General features: G+C 47.0%; 1 protein-coding gene across 2 annotated transcripts; it reads left to right on the top strand.

Moving 5' to 3' along the window:
* The first annotated feature begins 1198 nt into the window (after positions 1-1198).
* On the top strand, positions 1199-25165 carry IP6K2 (inositol hexakisphosphate kinase 2). Of its 2 annotated transcripts, XM_061396929.1 has the most exons (6): positions 1228-1310; positions 17329-17659; positions 19538-19760; positions 20890-21065; positions 23761-23936; positions 24394-25165. In XM_061396929.1, exons 2-6 carry the CDS (start codon positions 17458-17460, stop codon positions 24892-24894), a joined length of 1278 nt encoding a protein of 425 aa, XP_061252913.1. In that variant the 5' UTR covers positions 1228-1310; positions 17329-17457; the 3' UTR covers positions 24895-25165. The 2 variants fall into 2 exon arrangements, with proteins under 2 accessions (XP_061252914.1, XP_061252913.1); XM_061396930.1 differs by lacking the exon at positions 17329-17659 and having other exon boundaries at positions 1199-1310.
* The last annotated feature ends 212 nt before the right edge of the window (positions 25166-25377 follow it).

A 25377-nucleotide genomic window follows, 5' to 3' on the forward strand; every position in this document is an offset into this window, starting at 1 on the left:
AAGTTGAGTTTGAGATGCCAAGAGGAAAGTCAGAGTGAGATGCCTAGTCCACAGCTGGACATTGATTGAGTCTGGCACTCAGAAAAGGTCTGACTGGACATACACCTTTGGGACTGATTGACATGTAGGTGGGATTTGAAGTCATGACCCTGGGTAAGATTATGAGAGCAATAGTGTAGACAGAAGATGCAGAGGAGAAACCACTGACGGCAGAGGAAACCAGGAAGCATGGAGCCCTGGGAGCCACACAGGGAAGGTGCTTCCAAGAGAGGAGAGATCAGCTGGTCACAGGAAATCTTTCCAGCCTGTCATCATAAGGGCAGGCTTTTTCTTTTTTTCCCCTACTGCTTTTGTTCACTCACTGCTGTATTTCCAGTATGGCGTGTAGGTGCTCCATAAATACTTGTTGAATGAATGGGTATGTTCATGAATCCACACTTCTGCAAGCTCCCAGCACAGGTGATTTTGATTTTTTTTTTTTAAGAGCAGCAAACAGGTAGGAGGCCCTACCCACTCTCAGTAGCATCCTTGTCCTGCCTTGCCTTTGACAGCCACATTGACATTCACTCAGGTGGGAGCCCTTCTGGCCAACACAGGGCATAGGACAAACAAGCTTCAGACAAGTACTGAAGGGTGGAGATTGGTGCAATCTGGGTTGAATACTGGCTCACCCACCAGTCCACAAAGGGACTATACAGCCCTTCCTCTGTTCACCCCTCTATTACCCAGTCATTTGTCCATCCATCTACACCCAGTCATCTGTCCACCTATTCATACAACTGCCCTTTATCTCCCGTCTACAGCCACTCTTTTGTCTATCTTTCTATCCAACCTCATCCAGTCCTCTGTCCATCCATCTACTAGGGTGACCAACTTCCCAAATTGCTGCACACATTCTCGATGTGAAGTCCTGCATCCCAGGAAACTCCTCGGTCCTAGGAAAAATGATACAGTTGGCTCATCCATCTGTATCCCTGGCATCCCTTATTACAACCATGGGCTCGAAGCCCATCTGTCCACCCACCCTGACCTCCTTGGCCACCCGCTCCCTTGAAGGCAGACAAGACTCCACCCCTCTCCCTAACTCCGCCCATTCCCCGCCCCTTCCGGAAGCGGCTACAACGAATCCGGGCGCCCTAGCAACAGCGCTTTTTGGGCCGCCCAGTCCGCGAGCTGGGCTCCCGGTGCGAGCCAATAGTGAGGGGTTCAGGGAATGAGACTCAGGGGGCGGGGCTCGGCGCGGCGGCCGCCATCTTGCTGGGAGAGAAACAATAGGAAGGAAGCTCCGAGGGACCGGGCTGAGGCAGCAGGTAATGCCATCTTTCCTCGGCCTACGGCCCTGCCGCGCCGCGGACTTTGGAAGAGGGTTTCTCTGGGTCTTCAGGGAGCGAAGTCTCTGGTCATTAGGGGTGTCCCCAGGTTTTGGGGGAGGGGTCCTCCCCCGGTTAAGGGTGTAAGAGAGATCTCTCAGGGTCCCTGTGGGGCCAGATTTCCCCCGGTCACTTGAGAGAGGCATTATTTCTTCAGGTTACTGGGGAGAGAAGATCTCCCCTGATTTTGAGAGGCAGAATCTTCCCTGGTCATTGACGGGGGGGGGGGGGGTCTCCCGAATATTTTGGTGATACGGGGTCTCTGTTGGTCATTGGAGTCTCCGCTCTTTGTAAGAGGGCAAGATCTCTGGGTCGTTGAGGGAGGTCTCCCCAGGACATTGGCGTCCACGATATCTCGGGTTATTGATGGGAGTCTCCCTGAGTCTTCTGCTGGAGAACTCAGTGCCTCAGGTACGGTTACCTGAGGCTGGCAGCTGTGCAGCCATTTTGAGTGTTGAATGTCAGTTGGGTTTGTCAGCTGGTGTCAGCGGGGGGAGAGGGGGTATTTGCAAACCTAACCGTCTTATCCCCCAAAGCTCTAAAATGGATCCGGGGACGTCTTCTTCATAGTGATAAGCTTCACCATGGAGGGAGCGTGCAGATCTTTCACGTTGCGTTGATTGCAGACTGCATTTTGTCTCTTGCGTCCAAGTGATTAGTTTTTGGATTTTATTCAATTTCTTATAGCCGAATTGTAGAAAAATGAGTCCAAATATTGTGAAAAGAAAATGTAGAAACCAGTAAAATCTAGTGCTCTTAGATACTGGGGAAGTAAAACTAATCAGTGCTTGGAATGAAACATTTTGGTAGTGAAATGTACATAGAACAAGAATAAGATAAAATCATGTGAAAGAATAGTTTTAAGCACTGAAAGTTCTGAAAAGTGATAACAAAAAATGTTGCAGATCACAAGTTTTATGATACTTTGTATAAAGCACCATGATTACAGTAGTTTTCATGAATTGTAGTATTTAATTATTTGCTGTATTTGCATTTTTAGCAGGGTAACATTTTAAGGGAACTAAAATGCTTATTTACATAGATTGCTCTTGTGGAGTTTGTGTAATTTCATCCTGTAACCTGGTGTTTAGGATTTAAAGAGAAGTTTCAGTCTGGTATTGTTATTGTTTTAACTTTAACCACTACCAAAATTAGAAACCTGAGCAAGATATATACTTTTATCAAATTGGCGTAATGAATACGTGATCATGTTGACGTAATAAACCAGTTGATCACTTGGTAGTTTTTTCTGGAGGAAAAAGTTGAATGGTTAGCTGGTATTCTACTTGGTTTACCTGCTTTGTAACTTCAGACTTTAGAGTAGAATTCGCAGGAATTGTTAGGAATCGGACGGATGAGAGCTAGGACTGGAGTGATACAGTTGTAAAAGCCAGTTTAGCAGATGTAATAAACTTCTTTTCGTCTCAAGGCTTTGCAGGTGACATCCACCAGCCCTCTATCTGTCTGAGCAGTGGAAGGTCTGAGGAAGGCACGACTACTGACTGATGAACTGTAGCCAGTCTTTTTTGCAGAGGGGTGCAAGGGGTGCCAGAGACTTCTGTAAGCACTGAAGATGTCACCCGTCGCTAGGCAACAGGGCTAAGACTGAGCCTCCCCAAGGCCAGCTTGCTGAGGTGAAAATTTTCCATTGTTTGGCTCAAGAAGGATGCGCTGGGGATGAATTTTTCCTTCAAGTGAAGTTATTTTACCTCGTGGGGTAATCACCTTAAAGACATTGAACACATTTTTGTATAGTAAATGATTGCTTTCATGTGATTACATTTTAAAGCATATTTTTGTTTTTTAAATAAATTATATTTTTGTTTATTTGCATACCAAGTAGCAATAAGCAGTTCTAGTGTTTGCAGTATATTCTGGTAGCAAGGAAGAAGCCTTTTCCCCCAAAATTGAGTTAAGTGTTTACCTCAGAATCCTCAGAATTTGAAGGAAAAGAGTCTCCAAAAATGATGGATAAGGTGGTTTAGGTCTGTTAACCATCCATCCATCACCAGCCTCTGCAGTTAGGAACTCCTATCCGATCTTCACACTCTGCCTTCCTCTCCTCCCCTTAAAAAAAAAGTTGAAATTTTAGGAGGCCTGTCCCCAAACTATAATATCCATAAGTATTTCATGGCATATCACTAAGACAAGGGGCTACCCACAGTTTCTACACCAGTAGGCCTTTTGTTTGTTGTTGTTCACTAACAGAGTCACGTCCGACTATTTGCCATCCCATGAACTGCAGCACACCAGGCTTCCCTCTCCTTTACTATCTCCTGGAGTTTGCTTGAACTCATGTCCCTTGAGTCGGTGATGCCATAATTTCTTGATTTTTCTCAAATATTTAGTCATGGTCAGATGGCCCTGATTGTTTCATTGGTTTTTTTTTTTTTTTAATGGTCAGTTTGTTCAAACTAGGATCCAAATAAAGTCTGCAATTGCATTTGGTGAAGTGTCTCTTAGATACGTATATCAGTTCAGTTCAGTCGCTCAGTCGTGTCCAACTCTTTGCGACTCCATGAATCACAGTGCACCAAGCCTCCCTGTCCATCACCAACTCCCGGAGATACATATATGGTCACTCTGTTTTGTAATTAATCTGTTGAAACATCTGTCATTTATCTTGTAGGGGTTACCACATTCTGGCCTTTACTGATCACACCCTGTGTTTGAGACCTTTTGACAATGGTGGCCACGTTTGAAGGGGTCATGACACCTGTGTATCTTTTTAGTGAAGAAGTTGTGATGGAGTGGCCAGGACTCAATCAGAAGTGAGCCCCAAACCGTGAACTCTTGAGGACTCTCAGGGACGTGTAGGGCCGCACAGTGTAAGACCCTCCTCCTCCCTCTGTGTCATATGGTCCAGATTTTCCATGTGAAACAGTGAGTCTTACCCTTGGCCTCCAGGAGAATGTAGGGATTTTGCTCCTTGTCTCCTCACAGACCTCCTCCTCTCACTAGTGTTGCACCCTCTGCCCACAGGCTGTTCATTTACAGGCATCTTGACCCAGACCTCTTCTTTCTTTGCATGTTACTTGGAGTGCCATCTGCTCTTTCCTTTGCAGCTAATTTCCAAATCTGTTTTCAAGTTAGGTTCACTTAGGCTTCACTCCCACCTTACCAATTACCTGCGGTACATTTCTTCTTGATGGCTTGATCATCCCTTATATTTAATTGTTGGCAGGTCAACTCACGTCTTCTCAGCTGTATCTGACTTTATGAACAAAACATCCTTGTTCTGACTTGTTTTGAAGACTTAGTATCTGACTCATTCCTGTAATTTGATTCTGTGTATTAGGGGTTCTGAAGAGAGGGTCTGTGCTCGCCAGCTCCACGCATGTTATGCAGAGTTCAGGGAGGGTATGCATTTTCAGGACAGAGGCCTACAGTTGTCTCAGATTTTCTCCGGGGTCAGCTGCCCCCTCAAGGGTTGAGGGGGGCTACAGCGTGCTACACCTCACCCTCCACCAGATCCTTCTCTATCTTCTCCCCTCCCTCCTTAATTCCCCTGTGTGGGCTGGGCTCTGTGGGTGCAGTGCAGAAGACAGGAGGCCCTGTGCCCTGCCATGTGTGCCACTGAGTAGGGGAGATGACGTTAATGAGGTCACTCCAGGTGAGACAGGTGTCTGGAGATGGCAGTTCTGATGTCTTAGTGGCCCTGGAGCCTGGGGGCTGTCAGGATGTTTTCCCACCTGCCCTCTTGGGACAAACAGATGCAGAGAGACTCATAAGAAGAGGAAGCCCAGGCGGTGAGATGATGGAGAGATCAGCTTAGTTGCAGTCCTAATGGCCTGCTGGGGGTCACAGCCCTGTTTGTTGGGGGGCGGGTCTTCCTGCTGTCATATCCTCCCTCCAGCAAACTCCCAAGCTTGGGACTGGGAGGGTGTGTTGCCTCCTTCTCTTTTACCTTTAGTTTTGATGTCTTCCAGTAACCAGATATTAAATTCATAAGCTTACAAAGTTACCTGAAATATTTCTATGGTATGAAACATGACAGAGAAGCGTGAGAGAGTTTTCTAAGGCACTCAGTTTTTCTTTAAAAGCTTAAGGATTTTTCTTCTTTTGAACCCCTGTTACACATGAGCTTCTAATAAACATGAAGAAGATTGCTCTCTCTTCCTTTGTTCCTTAGGTAAGAATGCAGACGGAGAAGGCTCCCGGCAAATGCTGGTTCCTGCTGCCCCCACCCCTCCACTCATGTCACTGTAGTAGTGACCGGCTGGACCTCTCTGAAGCCACGTTTTTCCTTGTCTCTCTGCCTGGTTAACTTTCCTGATAAAAAATGTTACCCCAGTGCTCCAGGATGCAGTAGCTTGCATACCTTGTGGGTCAGGTCAGAGTAAAGAATAGGTGCAATCTTTTAAAATCTCTGCTCTGTCCCAGTGGCAGTTCTACTTTTAGGACTTTTTCTTACAGAAATACTTCACAGGTATGCAAAGACAGATACAGGCATGCTCACTGCATTATTATTGTAATTTCAAAGTTGGAAATAGTGTCGATAGGGAAGTAGATAAATACATTACGATTTTGTGTGACTATTACACAGCCTTTAAAAGGAATCATATATAGATAGATGTAGCAGGCTGTCTAAGTCATATAGTTTAGTTGGGGGGAAAAAGTGGCAAAACAGAAGACAAATGTTGAATAATTTTCTCAAAATCATAGAGACAGAAAGTTGAATGGTGGTTTCCAGGGGGCAGGGGCTAGGCAGAGTGGGAAGTTACTACTTAACATGTATAGAGTTTCAGTTTGAGATAATGAAGAAGTTCTGGAGATAGTGGTGATTATTGTACGACATTGTGAATGTACTTAACGCCAGAGAACTGTCTACCCCAAAATAGTTAAAAAGGTAAATTTTATATTGTGTGTATTTTATCAGTATTTTTTAAACATTAGGTGAGAAAAATAAAGCTGATTTTACTGGCGGGAAGAAAGGCAAAACAACGTATATAGCCTGATCCTGTTTCTGGAAAGAATAGAAAAGTGCATTGAAGAAAATCAACAGGATGAAGAGACCCCAAGCTAACAATGGTGGTCATTTTATCACACTTGTAACCAGTTTAAAAGTCTCTTTTGTAAGAAATGAACAGGATGTCCTTTGGCGCTCTGTTCCTTTACCTGTCACCCCTTTCTTCACCCTCCCCCTCCACCAGGGCAGGCTTAATACGCCCTTATCCACTTACACTGTCAGGTCCATCCTCTGACCTCCATCTCCCGCTGGACTTTCTGTAGGAACTGGGACAGTGGACAGAGGACCGCTCACGTTTGAGGAGTGCATTACCCACCCGTAAACCAGGCAGGAGGCTGGATTTTTCATCGTGTTCCCATCTCATGGCACCTCCTTAAAGTTACCATGCCTGGTGTACAGATAGAGACATGAGAGTAGGTGAAGCACCGTTTATTCCCAAGCATCAGACAGGCCCAATATGTCAGGGAGAAGATTTGTAAAAGAGTTTTTTGGTACAATTTAAGTGTGCAGACTTACAGAGAGGTATTGAAAGTTGGGTTTCTTGTAATATTTATTTTTAATTGCACATACGTGTTTAGTTATTACCTCTTTATAAATAAATAACTTCCTTTAGAAGTTAACGCTTTTTATCCACACAGGAAATGGCAACCCATTCCAGTACTCTTGCCTGGAAAAATTCCGTGGATGGAGGAGCCTGGTAGGCTACAGTCTGTGGGATCGCAAAGAGTCGGACACCACTGAGCAGCTTCACTGACTGGTCATGAATTGGTTCTCCGAGTTGCCTGTGTGCATTTCTGCCATTCCCGTGGCCACATTTGGAGGTGGTCTCCTCTTAAATACTGTCCTCTCCTCTCAGTGTGTACATTGTCACTGGAACCTTTCTCCAAGCTGGTTGTGACCCCTGCAGTGCGGCCCTTTTATTGTGTTGATATTTTAATAGCTTTATTAAGATACAGTTCATATCCCATGTGACTCATCCCCAAAGAAACCCTGTATCCCCCACCCGCAGTGTTGCCCCCTCCCCGCTGACCCATCCACCTTCCCGAGAGGCCTCGCACCCTGGCTTGTTTGAAAGGACACCACTGCACTGCGTCCCACCAGAACTGGAGAGAGGAAGTCAGCGCTGCCCAGCTGGCCCTGCTGTCAGCTGTGGTGGTATCTTCCAGAGACCGTTGCCTTGTGACCAGGGAGGCTGTAGCCCTTTACCATTTTGCCATTTTCCACATGGGAGATTGGAGGTGGAGGACTTCCACTTACTCAGTAAGAGTTAGCTGCCCCTCGGCGTGTGAAATCTTCCCGGATCAGGGGTCGAACTCGGGCCACCTGCATAGGCAGGCGGAGTCTTAATCCGTGGACCACCAGGGGCGTCCAAAGCGGCTGTATTGGTCCTGTTAGCGTGGGACGCTTTCATACCCTTGAGGGGAGCGCTCACCTGAACGAGGTATTGTGAGACCCGGAGGAAACTGCCCTCCGAGCATGGGATCTGGTGTAGCGCGGGGCACACCTTGGTTCCTCCACCGGCAGGCACAGCACTCACTGCGCTGGCCTGCGCAGGTCAGGGCTGCCTGGGTTCTGGCTGCCCATGAGGACTGAATCATTTTTGGCACCATTCGTTTCAGAGAATGGGTTCACCTGTCATCTGGTTTGGGAACTGCTGAGAAATGAGCAGGGTAAACACTGACCACAGGCAGGGAGCATATGATCTTGCCTGAAGCTAATGGACTGTTGCTTTACTGGCACAAGAGAGAACCATGAGTCAGGGTAGGAAAGTCCCCCATAGATCAAGACCAGTTTTGGCCAGTCTTCAGGCATCACTTCTGTTGTTCCTGTTGGGTATGTTGCCTACACAGTGGTAGGAGTTGCAGTTGCATCAAGGAGGAAGAGGTGCCAGATGGAAAATGGCCCTTGAAGAGGGGTAACAGGCTTTTTAAGGAGGACTTAAAGTTCTTGGTCTGTGCATGGAATACATTTAGGTTCAGTTCAGTTCAGTCCAGTCTCTGAGTCATGTCTGACTCTTTGCGACCCCATGAATCGCAGCACGCCAGGCCTCCCTGTCCATCACCAACTCCCGGAGTTCACCCAAACTCATATCCATCGAGTCGGTGATGCCATCCAGCCATCTCATCCTCTGTCGTCCCCTTCTCCTCCTGCCCCCAATCCCTCCCAGCATCAGAGTCTTTTCCAATGAGTCAACTCTTCGCGTGAAGTGGCCAAAGTATTGGAGTTTCAGCTTCAGCATCAGTCCTTCAATGAACATCCAGGACTGATCTCTATTTATAAGTAAATTTGATATTCTGGTAAAGGGGACATGTGATAACTTAGAATCAACAATTTAGATTTTCTTGAAGGAGCAGTGCTCCAGTTTTAGCTTGAAAAACTTTTTAAATTGCTCAAACTCTGTCATGCAAGCATTGTAACTGATAAACGTATTTCTGGGTTGGCTGAAAGTTCCTTCTCCTTGTCCCTTCTCCATCTTTCGGCCCTCAAGTCTTTCATTCCAGAAATCTGGTCTGATGAGGCAAAGAGATGGACCAGTGTGATCCTCAGAGAAGCCTCTGGGAGGCTGCTGTTCACCTTATGGAAAAGTTTGTCTGCATTTTTGGAACAGAATCTGCTGTTTTATTTGTTCCTCAGAATTGGTGGGAGGATCTGCATTGTTGTGACTGTCATGAAATACACTTACAACTTGTAGTTTCTCCTTTATTAAAACTAGAAGAAGATGCTAATGAGGGGGGAATGAACACCTGGTTTTGGACCCCAGGCATCTGTGTCAGGTCAGTTGCAGGGCTTCTGTGTTGTCTCTCCAGCCCTGCTGTGTTCTTTGGTGGAGCCACTGCTTGCTGTGACATGAGGGTGACCTCGTTCATCTCAGAGAACATCTTGTTTTCCGTGATGAGGCCTAGGTGGTCTGGTGCCTCAGTGCAGCCGTGTGTAGGGGAGTGATCGCAGTATTTACTCCAGAAGGCTGTGGGAGGAGGGGAGGAGTTACAGAACAGACTAAGGGCTTGGTGAACAGTAGCTCTTGTCTCTGGCATGGTTGTATCCCATCATCACTGAAGGCTGAGTTGGTCACTTCCTCCTCTGACCTTTCAGCACCTTGTACACACTCTGGGGGCAGGATTATTGGGATTATTATCCTCACTTGTTTACATGTCGTTGGTCTCCCAGTGTCTCCATTGTGGAGTAGAGCTGTGAGCTTGCAGTGTGGGTGGCATCAGTGTCTTTGTGGATGAGTTCATAACCTTCGAGAGCTGAGCAGCCATCTGCGTTTTTCTGTTTCGGTCATAGTGAATTCTTTTGTTCTTCCTCCTAATGTTTTCACTCTCAGTTATAAAGATAATAGACATGCTCTGAGTTTGAGAAAATTTCAAGAAGTTTGAAGCACTCAGGAAACTAAAGAGAAGGGAATAATGATCTGACCACTTAGTACAGGGCAGATCCAGCTTTTCTGGTGGCTGAGGTTTATATAATGTAACATAAATATATGTAATTGATTTATATAAACATATAAGTATCATCCATCTTTAAACAAAAGAATTTACAGTTATGAAAACTGTAAATAAGAAAATGAACTTACCTGCAAAACAGAAATAGGGTTACAGATGAAGAAAACAAACTTAGAGTTACCACGGGTAAGGAGAGGGGAGGGATAAACTGGGAGATTGGGATTGCCGTATGTATACACTACTGTATGTAAGATAGATAAGTAATAAGAACCTGCTGTATAGCACAGGGAACTCTACATAGTAACCTGTAATGGTCTATGTGATAAAAGAATCTAAAAAAGAGTGGATATGTCTATATGTGTAATTGATTCACTATGCTGTACATCTGGAACTAACCTAACATTGTAAATCAATGATACGCCAATAAAAGAAAAAAACACCAGTAAGGTAAAAAAGTAAATTTGGATTGAAAGAAGAAAACCAAAAAAAAGTCATACATTTAAAAAATCGATACTACAATACTTTTTTTTTTTTCTGCTGTGGTGAGTGGCACATGGGATCTTAGTTTCCTGAACAGGGATCGAACCCATGCCCCCTGAGTGGAAGTGTGGAGTCTTAACAACTGGACCTCTAGGGCAGTGCTAATACTATATAGTACTTTCCCCCCTACCTTTCGGGGCAGTGTGCTGACCGCCTCATTTTATGACAGCAGTGTCGTAATTTTTCTATAAAAAGATCACATAGGGATTTCCCTGGCGATCCTGTGGTTAAAAATTTAATATTTTTTTTTATGCAGTGACTCCAGGGCCTTGGAAGGAGATGAACAGCCATGACCCCTGTGAGTCAGTGTTACTTTTTTAAGTGATAACTTAGCAACCTGAAAGCTGGGTCTTTGGGATGTCAGCTCAATGCTAACACAGAATTTCTGAATGCTAATTAGTATATTTGTAAATGGTGAGAGGATTTTAATCTTCTTTTATCCACATTTTAAAGTTTTATTCTTCACTGACCATGCTTTTGCCTGATTTTCTACAGAGAGAATTTTCCAAGAGGTTGGCTTTTATTAGATTAAGAGCTTAGGCTCTGTTGACATGAAACGGTACCACAGCAGCAGGTCCCAGATGAGTGTTCAGGTGCAGGGCCCTTCATTTACACGCCCCGGTTAATGCAGACTTAATACAGTGGGAGATTATAAATACAAAATTAACACCTAGTCGATGCTGAGAATGCATTTGGTGAAGGGTGTGGCTGTTTAATGGTGGTACTACCTGTATGGTTGGGGTGGGTTTGGATCATTGCACCAGGTGCCTCTCGAGGTCTCTGTTGATCTGTGTGCAGCAGATACTCACGACGCACAGGTGATTTGAGGCACCTCCTATGGGGTGCTGACTGTGCTGGTGCTCTTCTGGGCTATGGAGATTGAGCAGTAAACAGAGCAGTCACTAATCTCCAACTTTATGGACTTGGTTTTCTGGTGGGGGCAGGGTGGAGGAGACAGAAAATGAACAGGACAAATAAAACATATACAGCATGTTAGATGGTGATAAGTGCTGAGGAGAAGATAAAGCTGAGTTGTGTAAGGCATGTGGATGGGGAGATATGGCACCTTCAGATGGGGTGGCTAAGGAAGACTTCATTAAAGAGGTGATGTTTGGATAGAGAGCTGAAGGAGGTAAGAGAGTGGGCCAGGAGGATATCTGGGAAAGAGTGTACCATGCAGAGGGAATGGCAAGAACAGAGGCGCTGAGGTGGGTGTGTATCAGGCATGTTTGAGAAATAACAAGAAAGCCAGGATAATTGAAGCAGATTTGCTGTTGATCTTTCTTTCGTGATGGGTGTTTTACTGGAAGGCTTATTGGACCATTTTGCGTCTCTTCTGCTTATTTGTGTGTAAAGGATGCTTTTGCTTTGACTTTGCAAGAATCAAAAAAGATAACCATGCAACTGGTATAGGTCTCCTAGTATTAACCGTGTGTGCGTGCTCAGTTCAGTTCAGTCGCTCAGTCATGTCCGACTCTTTGCGACCCCATGAATCGCAGCATGCCAGGCCTCCCTGTCCATCATCAACTCCCGGAGTTCACTCAGACTCACGTCCATGCGGTCTCAGCCACCTGCGCTAAATGGGTGTGTGTGCTCAATCCAGTCCAACTCTTTGTGACTCTATAGACTGTAGCTTGCTGGGCTCCTCTGTCCATGGGATGCTGTAGGCAAGAAGACTGGAATGAGTTGCCATTTCCTTCTCCACTCTTAGTATTAAGAGTAAAAGCCTGCTAAAAACTAGGCTTTGAAGGTGATCAGATGGCTCAGGATTAGCAGTGGGTGTCATGGATTTAAGAGAGAACATGGCTGTCCCTGAAAGCCTCTACCATCAGGGAGCGCCCTCACAGAAAAGGCAAAGCCCTTACTTTAACCAGGATGGCGACCCAGGCTTACCTTGCTTGCATGAGTGACTCAAGATGCTCAGTGGAGGCAAGTGAGCCCAGTTAGAATAGACAGGAGGGTAGATAGGGGGTGAATTCCAGCTAGTGCGTTTCCATGTAGAAACTATTTGTCAGCTGATAGGATCTTTTAACTACAATCTTTCTGATTATTTTAATTTGTACTTGTTATGAAATTTTTGTAAATTAAAGTATACGGAAAAATTCAAGCTCTTTATTGAAATATAATTTATATACAGTAAGATTCATTGACATTAAATCTCTAATTTGATGAGTTTTGACAAATTTATACAGCCATATAATCACTGTCCAGTCACAGCATAGAGCATTTTCATTACCCCTGAATGTTCTCTTGGGCCTCTTTGCAGTCAGTCCTGGTCCCCTACCCTCTGCCCCCTGGCAACTACTTATCTATTTTCTGCTATTGCTTTTTCTTGAATGTCATGTAAATGGAGTCATACAGCAGACATTCTTTTGTGATTGGCTTTTTTCCAGTTAATCATAATGTTTTTGGGATTAATCTTTGTTGTTGTGATTAATCTTTGTTGTGTATATCGGTACATTCCTTTTATTGCTGAATAATATTCCATTATATGGATACATCACAGTTGGTTTATTCATTCCTCCATTTGATGGACACTGGGATTTTCCCCACCTTTTAGTTACTGTGAATAGTGCCACTGTGAACATTCAAGTACAATGTCCTTATGTGAACATTTGTTTTCATTTCTCTTAGGTCAGTACTATGAGTAGGATTACTGAGTCATATAATAAGTATATGTTTAACTTCATAAGAAACTGCCAAACTGTTTTCCATGGTGGCTGTACTTCTTTTTTCCTACCAACAGTGTTTGAGAACTACAGTGACTGACCCTGGTGGTATAGTCATGGGTTGTGAATGGATGTGGGCACTGGCTCTGAGGCTCATGGAGAAGGTTCAGCTGGTAAAGGTTGTTTTGTTGCTGTCCCCTGTGACTGCTCAACCCTGGGGCTTTTCTTGAGGCAGAGTAAGTGGCCCCAGCAGATCCTGTCTGTAGCCTCCCATGTTAACCAAATTCTAGATGTGTGAGCTAAGGGCCCAAGGGTCTTAGTTGTTTTATTTTCAGTATTTTAAAGGATACAACTATTAAGGCATTGTTTCCAGCAGAACCTTAAACAGGCTTAGGGCATGAGCTGTGGGGGAAATATGTGTCATGTCCTAGGATGAATCATGTTCTGCATTTCTCACCGATGGATAGTTTCGTGGACAAATGTGAGGCAATGTGGAAAGCTAAAACAGATGCTAAACGTGAAGTCAGTATTTTCCGATTATTCCCTTTCACACTAGGTTCAGGGTCCATCACATGGACTTCTTAGTAACCATTAATGTTTTAGGATTCCTGGGAAACCAGGCCTTAGACGACTCAGATGTTGAAAAACCTTTAAGAGACCCAACTGCTCAAACCACACGTGGGAAAAGATTAGCCGTGAAATGCAGCAGATTCTTGGGGCATTTTTCTTCTGACCAGGCTGAAGCCACTAGAGATATGCTGCTGCTGCTGCTAAGTCGCTTCAGTCATGTCCGACTCTGTGCGACCCCACAGACAGCAGCCCACCAGGCTCTTCTGCCCCTGGGATTCTCCAGGCAAGAACACTGGAGTGGGTTGCCATTTCCTTCTCCAATGCATGCATGCATGCTAAGTCGCTTCAGTCGTGTCCAACTATATGCGACCCCATAGACAGCGGCCCACCAGGCTCCTCTGTCCCTGGGATTCTCCAGTCAAGAATACAGGAGTGGGTTGCCATTTCCTTCTTCAATGCATGCATGCATGCTAAGGCACTTCAGTCGTGTCCAACTCTGCGACCCTGTGGACAGCAGCCCACCAGGCTCCTCTGTCCACAGGATTCTTTAGGCAAGAATACTGGTGTGGGTTGCCATTTCCTTCTCTGATCTATGGTATAATCATTGGGAAATTGCTCCTTCATTTTCCCACAGGCATTCAATCTTTAAGGGACCCTAGAACAAATGCTCTATTTCTCTGCAGCCCCAATGTGAGAAATATGTTGTACAGTGAAGCCATAGTTATCTTCAAATTGAGAGACCGACCATAATTGAAATAAAAGAATCGCAAAACAGGACTTACTGTGTTATCTGTGATGCAGTGGGTTTTGCTCTTTTTTTTTTTTTCTATTTGATTAAAACAGACTGCTGGTTGCCACTCACTAATTGGATTATACCACCTTAGCGTAGATATTTGGTGGTGGTGGTTTAGTTTAGTTGCTAACTTGTGTCCGACTTTTGCGACCTCATGAGCTGTGTTAGCCCACTAGGCTCCTCTGTCCATAGAATTTTCCAGGCAAGAATACTGGAGTGGGTTGCCATTTCCTTCTCCAGGGGATCTTCCTGACCCAGGGATTGAACCCACATGTCCTGCGCTGCAGGCAGATTCTTTACTGACTGAGCACAAAGGGAAGCCCTCAGAGTAGATGTCTACCTCAGGTCTTTCCTTCCCACCTTACAGACCAGAAAACTGGAACCCAAAGGGAGCCAGTGACTTGGGAGTCTTTCTCCAAGCAATGAAATGGCAGAACTGGGGCTAGAATCTGGCTCCATCTAACTACGGGATCAGTTTTCTCCCCAATTCTGCCATTTAGGAGTTTCCTCCATCATCAGACTTGGTACAGGCGGGAAAGGGCCTTAGTTTTCTTGCCTCTGTGTAAGGTGATGATTCTTCTCCAGGGAGCAGTGTTCTGCGAAGTGCCAGAGTTGGGTGCTGGAGGGAGGGTGGCAAGGTTCCATACCAAGGTTCCAGCCACTAATGAACACATGGGAGACCTGGGAGAAGGTGGAGACCCTCATTGGGCTTTTCAGCCTCCAGCCACACCCATGAACCATACTCCAGAGAGCTTTCATGAAGGGCCAGTTACTGTTTGGGATTTTTCAGTGGAGTAAGAGAGATGCCTGGAGAGAGATTTTTTTTTTTTAATTGAATACATTTAAGGAATCTTGAACAGAGTTATTGGAAAGGGTGTTAGGCATTGGTGTTAGCACTGCTGTGGCAACAAAAGGAGTTTTCACATTTATGAAAGGTTTGAACTGTGTTTCTAAAGCCTGGCCGATGAAGAACATCTTGTGCTTTCATAATTTAATAATTATGGTACCTAGTTCTTTCTTGGGTACTGGCAGACCAATCATGAATCAGTAGCTTTCCTTTGGGGTTGCTCTTACTCCAGAGGTCTTTTTCATTACTGAAAAACTGGTGTGAACAGCTCTCTATAAAGCTAAAGGGCTTGTGTGGCCACGCATCTCAGAGCTCCACCTTCTGTAGAGAGCCTGGAATGGCTGGAAGGTACTCGTCCTTCTAGCTGATCGCCTGTGTTGTGTCTTAGGACGCTTCTCAGCACCTGCCCTCCTGAGGGCTTCTGTAATGAGAAGGTAGTGCCGGGTGTAAGAAATCAGAACCTTTGACTTTCTGCTCTTTGCATGTAGGAAAGCGTATTGATTTTTAATCCCTGAGTCCAGTGGGAGGGAGCCCACTGTCAGTTTTCTCTGAAAGGAAAAGAGTAACACCAGCTAAACACTTTGAAAGAGGCTGCTTTATAAATAGAAAATACAAAAACATGGTGAAAACACCATCACAGGACAAGCTAAGTGTCCCATGTATATCTGAGCGCTGTACGGAAGCACGTGTGCCAGAGACCCAGGGCCCCAGAGGCAGCTGTGGAGGGACAGACAACAAATTGAGGTTTGTTTGGAAACTCCGGCTTCTTGGCTCTAGCCCTGGATGAGTTTCCTCAGCTCCCCGAACCAACTTCCTTGTTTCTGACAGGGAGAATAATGTCTCATAGAAAGTATCGGGAGGATCAAATTAAGTCCCTGCAGTGAGCCTAGCACAGAGTGGGTGCTTTACCCACGTTAGAGGACAGTGGGCAAACCTCCGTCCAACCCATTCTCACCACCACCGCCATCTCATTTGGAGTCGTGGGAATTGGAGGAGTTCCCAGTAAGAACCCCTTACAGATTCTGAAGCATAGCCCAAGCCCCCCGTTAGTATTGCTGGTAGCACCTGTGTAGTCAGTCTGTAAATTCTAGACGGAAAACAGAATGAACATGGCATACCCTGAAACGGTTCACTAACGTGTGGAGGTGTGCTTTCTGAGATCCAGTGTGCTTGGGGATCCGAAGTTCCTGGACCTCAGTGGACAAGGGCCCCAAGAATGCAGCTTTGGTTTAAAGGTGTGCCCCAGCTTTTGGAGATAGGAAGAGAACCAGTAAAAATAGTCTGTGACCTAGAACACTGTGTATCTTTTTTAAAAGAGTTAGTCAGCCATGATCTGTTGTTTTTAGATACAGAGGTTAATCATTAAAGCTGGGCCCAAGCTCCACTGCTAATAAGGTTAATGGGCCTTGTTTTTGGCCTTGAGCAGGGGCAGTGCGCACACCTGTGGGGGGCGGATGGTGGGCAATCTTACTAGGTGGTGCATAAGCAGATTTCCCTTTAAATGCATTTTATAAAAACATAAATAACGACCAATAGGGAACCCTGTTACCACTATGTAAACCATGCTGTGTTAGTATAGATTCATCATCTATCTGTAACCAGTGTACCACTCTGATGGAGGATATTAATAATGGAGAAGGCTGTCTATGCATGTGTGGGGCAGATGGGTATGTGGGAAACCTCTGTATTTTCTCAGTTTTGCCATGAACCTAAAACTGCTGTAAAATATAAAGTCTATTAAAATATATTAATTAACGGAGAGCCTTGGATGTCAATTACTCTTAAATCTAACAATTGTAGTAGAAAATGGTACGATTTAATGCGACTATTAGGTTTGAAATTGTGATTTTACCTCATCGTGGCTTCGTGGTAGTGGCCTTCTAAGGCCTGGTGGGGGAGATTGGAGCTGTTTGGGGTTCGCAGCCAGTCCCTGCGAGTCGGCATCCGGCCCCGCCCGGGACAACGGTGGCTGTTTGTTTCTGCGGGAGGGGGCGGGGCCGAGTGGGCGGCGTGGGCGGGACTCCACGGGAGCTCAGGCTGTTTTGTCTTTTCTGCTGGAAGAGGACGGCCAGCGCCTCTAAGGCGGTGCCCGGCTGTTTCCAACTCCGTTGTCACTCTCCGCAGAGCGTCCTGGCCCACACGGCCGCGGAGCTGAGGACAGGGAGACGGACGCACGGACAGACGACAGACGGAGGACGCGCTGGCCGCTGGACCCCGCTGCCCCCTCTTCTCCCTGCTGCCCGCACCTGGAGGATGAGCCCAGCCTTCAGAGCCATGGACGTGGAGCCCCGCGACAAGGGCATCCTGCTGGAGCCCTTTGTCCACCAGGTCGGGGGGCACTCGTGCGTGCTCCGCTTCAACGAGACGACCCTGTGCAAGCCCCTGGTCCCCAGGGAGCACCAGTTCTACGAGACCCTCCCAGCTGAGATGCGCAAATTCACTCCCCAGTACAAAGGTGAGCCCGCAGCTGCCTTAGGGGTCGCCAGCGGCTGGCGAGGACACGTGAGGCGCCGCGGCCAGAGGAGGTCTGGGCAGCCACCCCTGGAGCCCTCACCCCTCCCACCCGCTCTGTGTTTTCCCTCCTCCTCCTCTTGGCCCTCCGCCCAGCACCTCACACCCTCAGTTTACAAGCCCTGGTAAGATTGCTCAATTCTGTTTTGTGGGTTTGTTTTGAGTTTATTTTTGGTGGAAGTGTAGTTGTGTTTTATGTTCAGGTGTCTCTTGATCACGGTAACCTATAGTCCCCCATGAGGGGACATCGGGGAAGACTTTGAGAGGATTTTACCCAGAATACTTGGCGCCTGCTTTTTGTCCTCCAGGAAACCAGAAGCCCTGGTGATTAGGTAGGCTGGGAGCAGGGTTGAGTCAGTTGGAGCGCAGGAGTGGGAGGCTTGTGCTGATTAGTTGAAGCCCTTTGCTATTACGGAATGTCCCCGAAATTGCTATATTACGGCAACTCTTTGATTCACATATGGTGACTCTCTTCCTTTTTCTAATGGGGGGAATCAGCATGGTGTGGTCTTTCCTGGGGAGGGGGGGGTCCTTTGTAAATCAAAGAAGAATCCTTTAAGGAAATTAATTGTAAAGCTGCATTGCCTGCTTATGCAAAAGACTCTTGAACAACTTGGGTTCTTCTGGGACTGTTGAAACATATTCTTTGAGGATAGAATGTTACAGTCACCTCTGTCTGTACTCTGAACATGCATGGTGCTTTGGTGGGGCTGGGGAAGTTGGGGCCCTCACTTGGTCCTCTCTGTTGTTTTTTCCAGGACAGAGCCAAAGGTCCCTTGTTAGCTGGCTGCCCTTGCCCCCATTTTTTCCCTGGTTCTTTCCCACCACAGGAAAGTGTGGTCCCCTGAATTCCCCACCCCAGCTCCTCTGCGCCCAGAGCCGGGTACCACCTCAGAAGCGTCGTCTCTCTAAGCACGCATTCCCTTGCAGCGAGCGAGCAAGCGGGCGGGCAGCAAGAACTGAGCAAATTGAGTGATCCCAGGCCAGAGAGGCCTGGGAGGAAAGGTGTTCAGCCAGTCGGTTTTAAGGCACTCGTCGGCACCTGCTGAAACCCTCCCACCCGACAGCCCCCTCCTCAAAGACTGTCTCATTACATATGGCAGGTTCTAGAGACTCGGGGAGAGCTGCTTTCAAGGCCACTACGCGTCTGTGCTCCCAGCCCAACCCCGTTTGCCTTGTGTTCATCTTGTTCTTTTGTGACATGAGACTGCAAAGACCAATAAAGGAATATATTTGAGAAGGACGAAAGGCTTGGGTGCCCACCGCGTGGGGGCGCCCCAAGAAGCCTTTGCCGGGTGTCTTGTGCTGTGCGCTTTGTTTTGTTTGCTCCTTTATTTTGTTCTGCTTGCCCAGTCTTCCCTTACCCATGGACACTTCTTACCCCTCAGGGAAGTCTCTGTTCAGGCTCTGCTTTAAAGCAAGCCTCAAGGCCGTCGGAGATTCTGTTTAAGGTAGTAAAAAAATCCCACAAGATTTAAAAAGCAAATGTCCTCATGTCTCTCTCAGGATTAGAAGAATTACATAAAAATTAATAAACATTTTCAATGATGGAAAAATGTGTCTTGTAATTCTTTGGCTCTTGCCTCGTTGAGTGAATCACAGAGGAAGACTCTTGGCCATGTTTGCTCCCTAATCGCTTGTCTTGTATGGTGTCATCTTTTCTAGCTGTTTTGATATTTGTTAGGTTTGCAGATGAGTTTGGGGCCTCTGGCAACATAGAGACTAAGGAACAGGGTAAGAAAAAAACAAATGTTCCAATCATGTTATTTGTAACACATGTTCCCGTGGAACTGAAAGTCTTCCGTGTTCACCCTCCTTCTAGGTGTGGTATCCGTGAGCTTCGAAGAAGACGAAGACAGGAACTTGTGTTTAATAGCATATCCAGTAAAAGGGGACCACGGAACTGTGGACAGTGTAGATAATTCAGACTGTGAACCAAAAAGTAAGCTGCTCAGGTGGACAAACAAAAAGCATCACGTTCTAGAAACAGACAAGACCTCTAAGGACTGGGTACGGCAACACCGGAAAGAAGAAAAAGTGAAGAGGTGGGTATAGACTTGAGAGGGGGCTGGACGCGGGAGGAGGGGAGGGGTCTCAGTTACAGCCCAGTGCCCCGGGGCTGAGGGCTCACATGATGGGCTCAGTAGGTGCCGTGTCACTCGGGTCGGTTCCCACGTGCCGTGCCCGGCTTCTCTTTGCTTGACTCTGAGTTAGATTGTGCCATTTTGGGTAAAACAACTGTCGTGGCAGCTGTAAGAGAGTTTCAGTCACTCATTCCTCCTGCAGCTGTCCTGTGCCAGGCCCTGCGTGGCATCTGGGAATGTAGCAGTGACCCAGACAGAAGCCATCCCGTTACCGCAGGTGTTCACTGATAGTGGGAGACAAAATGGCTGCATCTTGGGGATTCCCTTAGGCAGAGCCCTCCCAAGTGGCACACCTTGACAGAGCTTATGAAAAGATAAACTGTGTATGCATATGTGTTAAAAACGTAGCTAAGGACTTCCCTGGTGGCTCGTGATAAAGAATCTGCCTGCCAGTGAAGGAGCCACAGGTTCAATCCCTGGTCTGGGAAGATCCCACAGGCCTCAGAGCAGCTGAACCCAGTGGCCCACAACTGCTGAGCCTGCATGCCCTAGAGCCAGCACTGCAACAGGAGGAGCCACCGCAAGGGGGCGCCTGTGTGCTGCAACTGGAGAGTAGTCCCTGCTTGTCACAACCAGAGGAAAGCCCACAGAGCACAGCCAAAGATTTTTTTTTTTAAGTGTAGCCAAGTAGATTGACTTATTCTCATGGAATTTCACTTCAGCCTCTGTCTCCAGCATCCTGAGTTAGGGAACTTGGATGTACTAGAGGCCAGGGGGTGGTACTGCCTAGAAGGTGGGAGCAGGGAAGGCTGCCTTGTGGGGTGTGGGCTGGAGGGAGAGGCTGTCCTTGCATCTTAGGTTTTCCTAAAGCAGCAAGCTAACCCCTTAATTTTTTTATTAAATCAACTGTCTTGAGGTGTGGTATACACTACAGTAAAATGTACCCATTTGAAATGTTTAATGTGTCCACTGAAACAGCCACCACATCAGAGCATCAAACTTCCTATCACTGCAGAAAGTTCCTTCATGCCTCTTTGCCCCTGACTTCCGATGAGATGTTATGATTTATCAGCTTCTTGTCTCTTTATAGCCATAAGTTAGAAGAAGAATTTGAGTGGCTGAAGAAATCTGAAGTTTTGTACTACAGTGTAGAGAAAAAGGGGAATGTAAGTTCTCAGCTTAAACACTACAACCCTTGGAGCATGAAGTGTCACCAGCAACAGTTACAGAGAATGAAGGAGAATGCGAAACACCGGAACCAGTACAGTATCCTTTGCTCACAGGGCATCTCTGCATTGGGGAGAGGGGAGGACAAGGGAGGAGACCCTTCAGGCTTGGAGAGAGAAATTGGATTTTTTAAAGTCATGGTTGTGCCAGGACACCCTGCGTGATAACTGGGCAGACATCACTTCCCTCTGGGCTGAGCGCTGGTCTGGGAATGCAGGTGCTGGGGAGGAAGTTTGATGGGTTCCTGAGGGACCAACTTGCATTCGAGGTGCTTTACGCTGGAATGCAAGGAGCTGGTTTATGTTTTCACACACTTGCAGAAGTCCCCAAGTAGAGCTTAAATGCCAGAGTCTGCGGTGGGGTTGGACTGATCTTTCAGTCTGGTTTACCAGGCTGCCACATGAAGAAATCACAAGGGAAAGGCTCCTTTCTTTTTTTCAATCAGGGAACCTGGATGCACACTATAGAGAATGCACTGAACCTAATGGTACCGTCACCCAGTTCCAGCAGCTGGTTAACCCGCTCATGTCAGTCTCCTGTCTCTGTATACCCAAAACCCCCAGTTGAACTCTCTCTGAAGCAAGTGTCCGATAATTCATCTGTATACACTTCAGCGTATATCTCTAAAAGATAAAGATATTTTAAAACACTAATACTATCATTACTCCTTGAAAGTGGACAGTAATTCGTTACTGTCAAATATCTAATTTGTTTTCCCATTTTCCTAATTGTCTTATAAATGTTTTATTTATGGTTTGCTTGAATGCGGGTCCAAATGATGTTCACATGTTGCATTCAGTTGAAACGTTTAAGTCTTTTAAAAATACGTTTCTGTTTTTTTCTTCTTGGAAATTTCCTGTCAGAGAAACGGTCTTCTAGAGTTACCCACCCTCTGGATTTTACTGATTACATCTTGTGGTGTCTTTTACACATTACTCTTTCCCCTCTGTTTCTATTAAGTTGATAATTTGATCTACAGGCTTGATCAGATTCAGGGGCAGTTTGAGGGAGTGGAGGCAAGACTCCTTCAGAAATGGTATTTACCTGTTGATGGGAAGCGGAGTTTCATTGTCCCTCTCTTTTGTATTGCCATTGCCTTAAATCAGTTTTTTAAGTAGGTGGTTTTTTGTCATTCCTTTTTCATTCATGAGCTGGAATCCTGCTGAAAGAGAAGCTTTTCCTTATCAACTACGTGCTTATCATGAAGTATAGTTCAAATAGGAAAGGCAGGTTAAATGCTTATTTTCCTTAGTTTACTATTTGAAATAACGAGATGGTTTCTTAACATCCTCCAAAGGTAACCAGTGAGGTTTTCCGCATCATCATGAACCCATGTATTTAAGGTTTTGAATGCGGCATGTGGGATCTTAGTTCCCCGACCAGGGATCAAACCTGTACCCCCTGCAGTGCAAGTAGAAAGTCCTAACCGCTGGACTGCCAGGGAATTCCCTAAACATACTTGACGTGTTTCAGTTCATTGCAGTTATTTCTGATGCTCAAATTGTCCTATGCGTGGCGAGTAGGAATCTTTTAAACTAGGCTCCTGAGTCATTTTTACACAAGCACAGTCGTCTGTGCAGCTGCCTTCCTTTTCTGGAATGCAGAGATGGTACAGGGTCAGGTATGTTTCGTACTCCAGATGTGCATTCAGTCATTCCTTTAAAGCAGGGGTTGCAAGCTTTTTCAGTAAAGGGCCAGGTAGTAAATAGACTTTGCAGGCCATACACTATCATAGCTCTGTCATCTGTAGCATGAAAGCAGCCATAGATGATGTAAATGAACGTGGCTGTATTCCAGTTAAACTCTTAGTTATGGTTGCTGAGACTTGAATTTCATTCCGCTTTCATGTGTCATGAAATACTATATACATTTTTTGACCTCTTAAAAATGTAAAAACTGAAAATTCCCTGGTGGTCCAGCGGTTAGGATGCCATGCTCTCACTGCCGAGGGCCCGGGTTCAATCCCTAGCCAGGGAACTAAGATCCCACAGGCCATGTGACAGAAAAAGAAAAAATTGATTTATAAGAACCACTTGTTCCTAACTTAACAGCTGTAAAGCAGTGAGCAGGGGCCCATGGTTCACCAGTCCGCGCTCTAGGAGCTGGTCTGGGCATTGTGCTAAGTCGCTTCAGTCGTGTCCAACTCTTCTCAACTCTGTGGACCAGAACCCGCCAGGCCCCTCTGTCCATGGGATTCTCCAGGCAAGAATACTGGAGCGGGTTGCCATGCCCTTCTCCAGGGGATCTTCCTGATGCAGGGATTGAACCGGCGTCTCTTGTGTCTCCTGACTTGGCAGGCAAGTTCTTTACCGCTAGCGCCACCTGGGAAGCCCCAGGGGAACTCATACATCTGGTCATTGTTTCTCGGCCTTTCATCTGGGAAATACATATTTATTTGAAAAGAGAAAACTTGATGAGTTCCTAAGTGACATTTCTAGTTCTTGTTTAAGATTGGGATTAGGGAACTTCCTGATGTTCTGTGTCTGATTTAGGACAGGTTGTTGGACTGTGGGCCACATCTTGCTGAGTCAGGAAATGTGTGTGTCTCCCATGCTTCTCTCACGCCAGTTCCCTGGCCAGAATTGCAGGTTCCCTTTAGCCTTCTGGTCAGCCCCGGGCCGCCCGCCTGGGAGGTAGAGCAGGATTTCTGGGACGCCATGTGTAGGCCCTGTACCCTGGGAGTGCCATGGAGCAGCACCTTTTCTTTAGAGGGGCCTTATCCTTAACCACTCAGAATTTATCTTACTGGAGAACCTGACTTCCTGTTATGAGGTGCCTTGTGTCCTGGACCTCAAAATGGGGACACGCCAGCATGGTGACGATGCTTCAGAGGAGAAGGCAGCTAACCAGATCCGCAAGTGCCAGCAGAGCACGTCGGCAGTCATCGGTGTGCGCGTGTGCGGCATGCAGGTGAGAGGAGTGTTGGCACGTGGTGGGGGTGGGCTGGCTGGGCAGCTGGGAGCTGCCACTCTCCCACCATGGCAGAGCCCCATTTTCTCAAAAGATTCCAGATTGGACTGATCCTGTTGCTCTCTGGTGAGGAAGGAAAGCTTGTGTGCGTGGGTAATGCTCTCTGGGGCTGGCCAAACTGGCTGAGTCCAGAAGCTATGGACTGGAGAGAGAGGAAAGGAGAGACATTGGGCACTCCCCACCAAGCCACACACTGAACAGAGGGCTAGCGACGGCGCCCAAGTCAGAGGGCCGTAGGGGTGTTGACTGGCAAGGACAGGGCCTCGTGTGACTGGTATACTGAACAAGTTGAAGGATCGGGTCCAGGGCTGTCGTCTTTGCTGCCACTCTCCTGGGGCTGGGCCATCTCTGCCAGAGATGCCTGTCGGTCCCTGACCTGCTGGTCTCCCTCCCACAGGTGTACCAGGCGGGCAGTGGGCAGCTCATGTTCATGAACAAGTACCACGGACGGAAGCTGTCCGTACAGGGCTTCAAAGAGGCACTTTTCCAGTTTTTCCACAATGGCCGGTACCTGCGCCGGGAGCTCCTGGGCCCGGTGCTCAGGAAGCTGACTGAACTCAAGGGCGTGCTGGAGCGACAAGAATCCTACCGCTTCTACTCAAGCTCCCTGCTGATCATCTATGACGGCAAGGAGCGGGCTGAAGTGGCCCTGGACTCAGACGCGGAGGACTTGGAGGACCTGTCAGAGGAGTCTGCTGACGAGTCAGCCGGCGCCTATGCCTACAAGCCCATCGGCACTAGCTCGGTGGACGTGCGCATGATCGATTTTGCGCACACCACGTGCAGGCTGTATGGTGAGGACAGTGTGGTCCACGAAGGCCAGGATGCTGGCTATATCTTTGGGCTCCAGAGCCTGATAGACATTGTCACAGAGATAAGTGAGGAGAGCGGGGAGTGAGCTCTGGCTGCACCAGCACCTGAGAGACTCTGTGTGTCCCGGGCACAGCTGTGCTGCGTCGGGGAGGCGGCCAGTATGGCCAGGCGGTGGCCCTGCAGCCTGGAGCTGAAGCGCAGAGGCCTCTGGGAGTCCTGGCCTGAGCCAGCCCCATCCGCGCTCGGAGTCTTTATTTATTTTAACTATTTCTTCGACATTCCACATTTGATGATGCAGATACCTCTTTCTTCCCTGAGTGTAAATGTTCTAATACAAATCTTTTTGTTAATTGTAACAGTGCTGCTGTCATTCTTGCCAGGGATAGGGGGCCTGCAGCCAGCCCCCCTCTCAACCCTCAGAAGCGTCACACATACCACAACCTCCACCCTGGTCCAGCAGTGTCCCTCTTGCCACTGCCCCCACCCCATGGGCCCTGAAGTCACCATAGCCTCTTGGCTAAGTCCTCAGTCCACCAACCAAGCACCCACAGGCATAACCATCCCAGCA

Source organism: Bos javanicus, chromosome 22 (assembly GCF_032452875.1).
Source record: "Bos javanicus breed banteng chromosome 22, ARS-OSU_banteng_1.0, whole genome shotgun sequence".
Lineage (NCBI taxonomy): Eukaryota > Metazoa > Chordata > Mammalia > Artiodactyla > Bovidae > Bos > Bos javanicus.